Here is a 10,390-nt window from a genome sequence, read left to right as displayed (position 1 = left end):
GTGCTGGATGTCTTGAAATGGGTAAAGGTGGATAAAACCCCAGGACCTGATCAGGTGTACCCGAGAACTCTGTGGGAAGCTAGAGAAGTGACTGCTGGGCCTCTTGCTGAGATATTTGTATCATCAATAGTCACAGGTGAGGTGCCTGAAGACTGGAGGTTGGCTAACGTGGTACCACTGTTTAAGGAGGGTGATAATGACAAGCCAGGGAACTTTAGACCGGTGAGCCTGACCTCGGTGGTGGGCAAGTTGTTGGAGGGAATCCTGAGGGACAGGACGTACATGTATTTGGAAAGGCAAGGACGAATTCGGGATAGTCAACATGGCTTTGTGCGTGGGAAATAGTGCCTCACAAACTTGATTGAGCTTTTTGAAGAAGTAACAAAAAAGATTGATGAGGGCAGAGCAGTAGATGCGATCTATATGGACTTCAGTAAGGCATTCGACAAGGTTCCCCATGGGAAACTGATTAGCAAGGTTAGATCTCATGGAATACAGGGAGAACTAGCCATTTGGATACAGAACTGGTTCAAAGGTAGAAGACAGAGGGTGGTGGTGGAGGGTTGTTTTTCAGACTGGAGGCCTGTGACCAGTGGACTGCCACAAGGATCGGTGCTGGGCCATCTACATTTTGTCATTTACATAAATGATTTGGATGTGAGCATAAGAGGTACAGTTAGTAAGTTTGGAGATGACGCCAAAATTGGAGATGCAATGGACAGCGAAGGTGGTTACCTCAAATTACAACAGGATCTGGACCAGATGGGCCAATGGGCTGAGAAGTGGCAGATGGAGTTTAATTCAGATAAATGGGAGGTGCTGCATTTTGGGAAAACAAATCTTAGCAGGACTTATACACTTAATGGTAAGGTACTATGGAGAGTTGCTGAACAAAGAGACCTTGGAGTGCAGGTTCATACCTCCTTGAAAGTGGGCTCGCAGGTAGATAGGATAGTGATGGTGGCGTTTGGTATGCTTTCCTTGATTGGTCATAGTACTGAGTACAGGATTTTGGAGGTCATGTTGTGGCTGTACAGGACATTGGTTAGGCCACTGTTGGAATATTGCATGCAATTCTGGTCTCCTTCCTATTGGAAAGATGTTGTGAAACTTGAAAGGGTTCAGAAAAGATTTACAAGGATGTTGCCAGGGTTGGAGGATCTGAGCTACAGGGAGAGGCTGAATACTCTGGGGCTGTTTTCCCTGGAGCGCCGGACGCTGAGGGGTGACCTTATAGAGGTTTACAAAATTAGGAGGGGCATGGATAGGATAAATAGACAAAGTCTTTTCCCTGGGGTCGAGGAGCCCAGAACTAGAGGGCATAGGTTTAGGGTGAGGGGGGAAAGATACAAAAGAGACCTAAGGGGCAACTTTTTCATGCAGAGGGTGGTACGTGTATGGAATGAGCTGCCAGAGGATGTGGTGGAGACTGGTACAATCACAACATTTAAGAGACATTTGGATGGGTACATGAATAGGAAGGGTTTGGAGGAATATTGGCCGGGTGCTGGTAGGTGGGACTAGATTGGGTTGGGATATCTGGTCGGCATGGATGGGTTGGACCGAAGGGTCTGTTTCCATGCTGTACATCTCCAAGACTATGACCAAAGTAAAATCCAGTGTAATTCCGGGAGAACGTGAGTTTAACAAATTAAAACATTGAATCTGGAAGATTTACACAAATTTGAAATTGAAATTTGGACAGGCTGAGAGTTAAAATTCTCTGCCAGTATGCATGCTCCATTAGTGATTTGCACTGAAGTAGTTGATCTCAGCTACACAATAGAGGCATTACAATCTTTGGGTGAGGGAAGATAAATCTGTCACTATTTCCATCAGCCATACGAGCAGAAGTGGGCCATTCAGCCATCTCGTCTGCTCTGCCATTAATAGCTGAGATAATAGGTGATCTAATAATCCTTAAGAATGCAGCCTTGATAGCTCCCTGTGGTCAAGATTCCGCAGATTTACTACCCAGAGAGAGAAGAAATTCCACTTCATCTCTGTCTATATTCAGTGCACCCCACCCCCCCCCCCACCCCAAATGCCAGCACATCTTTTCTTAGGTCAGGGGACAAAACTGTTCACAGTATTTCAGGTATGATCTGACTAGTCCCTTGCATACTTTTGTGAGGAATTCCTTATTTTGATACTCCATTCCCTTTGGAGTAAATACCAACATACTATTTGTCTTCCCTATTAAATGTTAAACTTGTGTACAAATCTTTTGTGCTCCTCTATTCTTCCCATGAAAGCGCACATCACGTTTTCCCACATTCCATTCGATCTGACAAATTTCCCACCAATTGAAATATACATTTGAATGGAGAAAACTGGAATTGTGGTGAATAGCTGTTGACACAATGGCATCTATACCTGAGAAATGGTCACTTAATTGAGTTATCGGAGGGTGCTTGGAACCCTTTGGATGGTGAAACCAGAAAGCAGTCAAGGTCTTTTTTTAAATGAATGGAAAGATGGATAGATATATTCAACAACTTTAAAAAATTGGTACATGTCTGACAGATGAAAATATTGTGTTCATTTTCCAATGCACATTCTGCAAAACAGAAGGTTGGGCTGAATCTTACCAGATTTTGGTAAAAAGTGTCAGTTTTGTTGAGTTTCATGGATGGTTTCCCTCAGCGAAGGTTAACGTGTTTCCTTGCACTATTGGCCCAAATTTGTCTCATTCACTGCCTACCACAACTCTACGGAGCTCCTCTCCTTTGATGCTATTCTGATTCTGCCACTCAGCATACCTGGAGGTCCCTACCACTGCTAGATATCCCAGGGTTCCGAGCACTGGCCGTTGTGCAGCTGGTCAAGCACTGTTGGTTTGCAGCTATTCAGCACGTTTTCTGAAATTTGCCCAGGACATAGCTCAAATAAAGGTAATTAGTCCCCTGCTTTGTGGGCATGGAACTGGAGGGGTCTTGAGATATGGATATCGTCTTACCCTAGGACTGATAAAGAAGACAAACACCAGATGCTGCCAGCCTGGGTGGTGGTTGCCACTTGTGTCAGTGCATTCTCAGCCGTCTGGAGGAATGCCCAGCAGCATAGGAAGGAGGTCAATTATCTTTTGTTCTCTTCCAGGAGAAGTGCCACCATCCTCTACTGCTAGCTCACACTCAGTCTATCCATGCTATGGTGCCCACCACCCACCAATGCTTATTTTATACCATTCTCACTATTACATACAACATCTTTCCTCACTCACTCTTACCCACCCAATCCCTCTCATGCCACTAACCCTACACGGTCTCTGTGTTGCCTGATCACTCACTCAGCTCATCTCATACCTCCGAACCTGATCCAGCATCACAACTGTGTCACACACTTTCATGTCAATTAATCAATTATTCACCTTCTCTCATTCCAAAAGAAAATATATTAGGGTTGAAGAGCCAAGATGGGTAGAGGAGTGCCCAGGATTCGGCTCCTCACCCACTGTGAAACCCTATCCCCCGATAGATGGTCATCTCCCTTGACTTGATTGAGGGCTACTCTCCACGGACTTTAAAAGGAGAGTTGATGCACAAGCAGTACTTTTGTTGAGTTATATTGCTAGCGTGTGGTAGAGGTGAGAGATTGGCAATGAATAGTGCCATCCAGCAACAAGACCCACTCTCTTGACTGATGCCTGCTAACAATTATGACAAGCTTCCTGAATTTGCACCTCTGCTAAAAGGCAGGGCATGACAGAACTACTGTGTGCCTGTTAGCTCTGGCTGTTGGGGTGAAGTAGTAAGATGCAAAGCAGGGCAAGGCATCCAGATAGGCACCTAGTGAGTGAACATTAAATGAGCAAGCATGCAGCTGTGAGATGCAACCTGGTCCAATTTATGCACATGGGTACATCACCCTGCAAGTAAAGTGTCCTTACAGCTGCATTCTAATGAAAGATGCCAGAGTGCGGTGAGGAGCAGGGTTACAGTGTAGAGGCACTATTGTAAGTGGATCAGGGATGTACCATGATGGAACGGAGAGACTTGCTCATATTGAATGTTAGCTTCTGTGGACATAAAGTGCCCACTGCACATGGAGCATGCCCTACGATGTTGGTCATGCCAGGTGTCTAAGATGGAAGTCGGAGGAACAAGCACTGAGTTAGGGGTATCAGATACCCATTCAATGTTTCATACTGGGAATTCTTGGCATCTAGTTTCTATCTGATGGATCATGCAACATTACTGAGGTGAAATTAGGTAGTAATTGGGTTGATAATGAGCAATGTTTCCTATTAATAGGCCTCTTGCATGCACATGCAAGAATTTTGACGCGGCCTCCGAAACGGAGTTGGGAAATGCAGCGCGTTGCTTTTGTTGACAAGAAAGACTGCATTGGACTTCTCACACAATTCTCCTCAACCACTCCCTCTAACCCACCCATGTCTTTCAGGGCTTGGGAAGATTCCACCCAAAATGTCACACAGCTATTAAATGTAGCAGACTCTGCAGATCAGATGGGCACGTTTCACTTTACAATAGTCCAGGCCAATGGTGGTTTCCTCACCCAGCAGCCTATCTCCCTAAACCATTTCCTCCACCTTAAGCAGCTCCTTGAAACGTGCTATAACAGAAGCATTCCATCAGCCAAAAAGTCAATGATGCTGTAAATAGACCCAACTTGATACAGGGAAGTTTACATGCCAGGTAGATTGTGAGTCAATCAATTCCACTCCAATTCACCAGATTCATAATACACTGAAGTAATGCTTAGAAAAATGATGGCAATACCTGCTTCTAGTGTGACATGATTCCTAAACTGTCATCAAGCAAGTTTAGTAGCCTGCTTTTACTGGAGCCAATGTCTGCCAAAAAATTACAGCCGTTTTCATTTTAATTGAATTAGGCTCGAGGAAAATCTTATTTCTTTCCAGTATATACTTTAATAATGCAGGAAATCAATGCCTTAATCCTGCCAGCTGTGAATGCTACTTGCCTGCCATGACTCCTCGTGAAATCCAAATAAATATTAAATTTCTTGCACCCAAAACTGTCGAGAATTAGAAACTGCAAACATATCACCTACAATTGTGCAGCACTGCCTAATGTTAATGTGAGACTGACTATAATGTCTCAAACTCAGCAACTTGTTGCCAGATAAGTGTCTTTTTGTGGTGGCGTGTCCATCACAAACTTGGCTGAAACCACTTCGACTCATTTCAATTTAAGGGTGGCACGGTGGTTAACACTGCTGCCTCACAGCACCAGAGTCCCAGGTTCAATTCCAGCCTTGGGTGACTGTTTGTGTGGAGTTTATGCTTTCTACCTGCGTGGGTTTCCTCCGGGTGCTCCGGTTTCCTCCCACAGTCCAAAGTTGTACATGTCAGGTGAGTTGTCCATGCTAAATTGCCTGTGGTGTTAGGTGCATTAGTCAGAGGGAAATGGGTCTGGGTGGGTTACACTTCGGAGGGTCGGTGTGGACTTGGTGGGCTGATGGGCCAGTTTCCACACCGTAGGGAATCTAATCTAATCTTCACACTGCAGAAAGCGTGAAATGTTCACACTCATTATTTTAGAACGCATTAAAATCCAGATTGCTTTAAATATTTAAACCCATTGTACCATTTAAAATGTAAATTTTACATAATTTAAAGAAGGAGAGATGAGGAAGGTAGAGTGATGATGAGAAATGTGAATGAGGTAAAAACAGCAAGTCAAAGGGGGATAATGGAAGATAAGGGAAAGAAGAAGAGCATGGGCTCAGACACTTCGGAGAACGAGCTGTCTCAGGAAGGAGAGCATTGGTTTTCAATTGAGTGTTGTCAGAGGAGAGAACGACGGATTGTCCTTTACTATCACTCATTTCTTTTTGACTATGGTGAACAATCCAGGATCAGGTTGGTTTGTTTAAAATGTTATGCTCTTTGATGGTTATGGGGGCATTGTGAGGCAAAGGAATATAGTGGGTGAATTAGTTCTGTACTTCTTTTATAATCAATGAAGACACCAGCCTGGAAGCAGCTGAAAAAGTTTCTTAACTGCAATGCAAGTACGGTGTTACTCAAAACTTTTCTAAGGAAGTGAGCAGATTTTTTTGTTCATAGGACACGGATGTTGCATCCATAATTGGCCTTTTAAAGGTGATGATCAGTCAGTACACCAAGATGCATCCCAAAATTTTAACCCAGACTAGTGGAATGGTGGCATTATGCCTATCTAGGATGGTGTGTGGTGGCTTGGATGGAAACTTTCATGTTCTGGTGTTCCCAAGTATCTGCTGTCATTGTCCTTGTAGGTGATGAAAGTTGCAGGATTGGAAGGCATTTTCCTCAGGACCCTTGGTAAGTTTCTGTAGTATATCTTGGAGATGGTATACAATGCTGCTACTGTATGTTGGAGGTGGAGCAAATGAATATTGAAGGTTTTCGATGAGGTGCCAATCAAGCATGCTTATTTTGTCCTGGATGGTGTCAAGGTTCTGGACTGTTTTTGACACTACACGCATCCAGGCAAGTGCAGAATATTTCATCACAATCCAGATTTGTGTGTTGTTGATGGTAGACAGGCTTTGAGGAATCAGGAGGTGAGTTACTCATCAAAAAGCCCCCAGTTTCTGACCTGCTCTTGTAACCACCGTATTTATTTGGCTGGTCCAGTTCAGTTTCTGGTCAATTGTAACACTCAATGTTAACAATGAGGGTGACACACTGAATGTCAAGGAATGGTGACTATTTTTTTTTGTTGGAGATGGTAATTGCTGTGAACTTCTGTGGTGTGGATGTTACTTGCCACTTATCAGTCCAAACAAAATTTAGCCAGGTCTGGCTGCATCAGAATCTGATGAGCACAAATGTTTTTATATATTATGTAAACACCATTGAACATCCTCATTTCTAACCTAATGATGAACAGACAGTTCATTATGAAGCAACTGAAGATGGTTGAGCTGAGGACACTATCCTGAGCAACATCTGCAGTGATGTCATTGATGTGACTGATCTCCATCTTCCAAGCCACCTTCCTTTGTTAGATTTGACACCAAACAGCAACAGATTTTCACACTGATTCCCATTGACTTTAGTTTTGCTAGGGCTCCTTAATGCCATATTTGGTCAAATACCAACTTCATATCTAGGATTAGAAATAGAAATTGCTGGAAAAGCTCAGTAGGTCTGGCAGCATCTGTAGAGAGAAATCAGAGTTAACATTTCAGGCTGAGTGACCTTCTTCAGAAGATGAGGAAGGGTCACTTGACCTGAAATGCTAACTCTGATTTCTCTCCACACATGCTGCCAGACCGACTGAGTTTTTCCAGCAATTTCTATTTTTGTCTCTGAATTACATCATCCACAGTTCTATTGGTTGATATTTAAGGTATTCACCATCATCTGCCTTCTGAGTTCATTTATATTGTCCACGTTTGGACAAAGGCTGTAATGAGGTCAGCAGTTGAGTAGCCCGGGTGGAACCCAAACTGAGTATCAGTGAAGAGGTTAATGTTGACCAAGTGCTACTTGATAGCACCGTCAATGAAACCTTCCATCAACTTGCTGATGATTGAGTGTAGACTGATAAGATGGTGATTGACTGGGTTACAGAAATGCTACTACTTTTTTAGTGAAGAGATACCTGGGTAATTTCATCAAGTAGATTCTAGTGTATAGCTGTACTGAAACAGCTTGGCCAGGCTGGCATCTAGATCTGGAACAGAAATCTTCAGTACAGTTGTCAAAATATTTATCAGGGCAGTTAACCTTTTCAGTGTCCAGAACTTCAATATTTCTTGATACGAATGACAGTAGATATCTGTGATCTTGGGGATCAGGATAACCTTAGATGCATAATTCACTCAGGACTTCTCACTGAAGAATTGCAAACGTTTTAGCCTTTTCTTTTGCACTGATGTGTTGGGTTTCTCCATCATTGAGAATGGGGATATTTGTGGAGCCTTTTCTTGTTCATTGTTTAATCCATCGACCACCATTCAAGATGGGATTTGGCAGGAGTCGCACAGCCATAAAGTCACACAGTCATACAACATGGAAACAGAACCTTCAGTACAACTGGTCCATACTGGCCACGTTTCCCAAACTAAATTAGTCCCACTTGCCTGCATTTGGCCCATATCCCTCTAAACCTTTCTTATTCATGTACCTATCCAAATGTCTTTTCAATGCTGTAACCGTACCTGCATCTACCAGATCCTCTGGTAATTCATTCTACATATGAACCATCCTCTGTGTGAGAAAAAATGCCCCTGTGGGCGGCACGGTGGCACAGTGGTTAGCACTGCTGCCTCACAGCGCCTGAGACCCGGGTTCAATTCCCGACTCAGGCGACTGACTGTGTGGAGTTTGCACGTTCTCCCCGTGTCTGCGTGGGTTTCCTCCGGGTGCTCCGGTTTCCTCCCACAATCCAAAGATGTGCGGGTCAGGTGAATTGGCCATGCTAAATTGCCCGTAGTGTTGGTTAAAGGGGTAAATGTAGGGGTATGGGTGGGTTGCGCTTCGGCGGGTCGGTGTGGGCTTGTTGGGCCGAAGGGCCTGTTTCCACACTGTAAGTAATCTAATCTAATCTAATCTAATCTAATCTAATCTAATCTAAACAGGTCCTTTTTAAATCTTTCTTCTCTTACCTTAAAAATAAGCTCCCTAAGTTTTGAACTCTCCCACCCTTGGGCAAAACCTTTGCTATTCACCTTACCTATGCACCATTTGATTTTATAAACCTCGGTAAGATCTGATCCATTGCATGATATTTACAGTGTTTGGCTTGTATTTAAGCTTCAGCAGGTTAACCATCTGATTTTTAGGAGTGTTTCTTTCCACTCAATTCTTTATTAAATCAAAGCTGATTGCCTGCTTTGGTGGTTACAGATGAGTCAAAGATATTCTAGGCCATGAGATTACAGACGGCTAGTCAATACAATTCATCTGCTGCTGACCGATAAGGATGCACAGTTTTGGTTTTCGTGACCTGTTGAAGTCAATCCCATAAGGCACCATAGTGCTGACACATAACAATAAAGCCACCCAATGTCACAGGAGCAGTTTTATCTGTGAAATACGTCATTGCCACCTCCAGACAAAACAGGTATCTTTGGTGACAATTTTTCATTCATGGGTTGCGGCCTTTGCTGGCTAAGTCTCATTATTCTTGAGAAGGTAGTGGTGTACACTCAATCAGCAAGGTGATGGAAGGTTTCATTGATGGTGCTATCAAGTGGCACTTGATCAACATTAGCCTTTTCACTGATACTCCGTTTGGGTTCCATCACTCCAATCCATTTCGTATGTGTGTACACACACACACACACACAGTGATGTTAATATAGAATAAATAATAGAAAATCACAAAACAATTCTTAATCATTAATGAAAATAGGACTTCTTTGATTCCACTTGTATGTCGCACAAAACAACGTATAAGTGAACCTTGCTTCCACTTACCTACTGTGAAACTACTGCATGGAACATTTACAGAGGCAGGAAAACTTAATTGAACGGATTAATTTATGAAATTACCCTGAGCAGCATAAAGAAGCTTAAAGAATGCTCCCTTCTATAAAAATATACCAACCTCTTGCTGAGTGGTGCTGTGAACAACATGTCATCATCACTTAGCCTCATCATTACTTTTGTTTGTCTGAATTGGGAATTAGACTTTTACAGTGGAATTTTTGTCTAGCCGATGGAATTCATTCACAGTTCGAATGAATGTCAAGCCACAGTAAAGATGTCAAAGTGGATTCTCCACAAGAAGTCATAATTTGAAGCCATCCAGAATACATTTTATATCAAGAGACTTATCATGGACAAAATGTTTTACACGGTCCTGGTATTAATGAAAAATGAGAACACAATTGTTCAGAAACTTGACTATGTTGAAAAATGCATGTGCTCCATCATGCCCATAACATGCAGCATGTGCACCTCTGGCGCAGACTATTTTAAAATTCATTCATGGGTCACTGACTAGGCCAGCATTAAGACCCCTGGAGAAGATGGTTGTTAACTCTTGAAATATAGGATGATGCAGTCCAATTTCTAAGCCAATGTGTTGTATTTGGACATATTACCGAGTTACTGTTGAACATGCTGAGCCACCACAACAGTACAGGAAACATGCATCATACAAAATGCCATTACCTAATAACTGCATTTGAACCTTCATCAAGATCAGTGGCGTTTACAAGTAAGACATCAGTCCCTGTTGGAACATCTTCGGCGATTGTGGCATGGTAGGTCTTGTAAGCAAATTCTGGAATATTATCATTGACATCATCAGCAATCAAGATGATAGTGCCTGTGCCAGTAAGGACTGGAGATCCTGTGAGGAGAGTAGGGAGAGTAAAAAAAAAGTGTGGGGGAAGGGGGGAGAGAGAGAGAGAGAGAGAGAGAGAGAGAGAGAGAGAGAGAGAGAGAGAGAGAGAGAGAGAC

At 43.1% G+C, this 10,390-nt stretch overlaps 1 protein-coding gene across 2 annotated transcripts in view; it reads right to left on the bottom strand.

Moving 5' to 3' along the window:
* LOC122539345 (protocadherin Fat 4) overlaps nt 1–10,390 on the bottom strand; it is a 375,046-nt gene that overhangs the window by 77,602 nt on the left and 287,054 nt on the right. For both annotated transcript variants that reach the window (XM_043674087.1, XM_043674088.1), the window contains exon 8: nt 10,100–10,280. In XM_043674087.1, coding sequence (XP_043530022.1) covers nt 10,100–10,280 — 181 coding nt within the window. The remainder of the gene's footprint in view (nt 1–10,099; nt 10,281–10,390) is intronic.

The sequence above is a fragment of the Chiloscyllium plagiosum genome, chromosome 32 (assembly GCF_004010195.1).
Source record: "Chiloscyllium plagiosum isolate BGI_BamShark_2017 chromosome 32, ASM401019v2, whole genome shotgun sequence".
Classification (NCBI taxonomy): Eukaryota; Metazoa; Chordata; class Chondrichthyes; order Orectolobiformes; family Hemiscylliidae; genus Chiloscyllium; species Chiloscyllium plagiosum.
The sequence above is the reverse complement of the archived record's forward strand: the minus strand, read 5'-3'. Positions and strand labels throughout refer to the sequence as shown.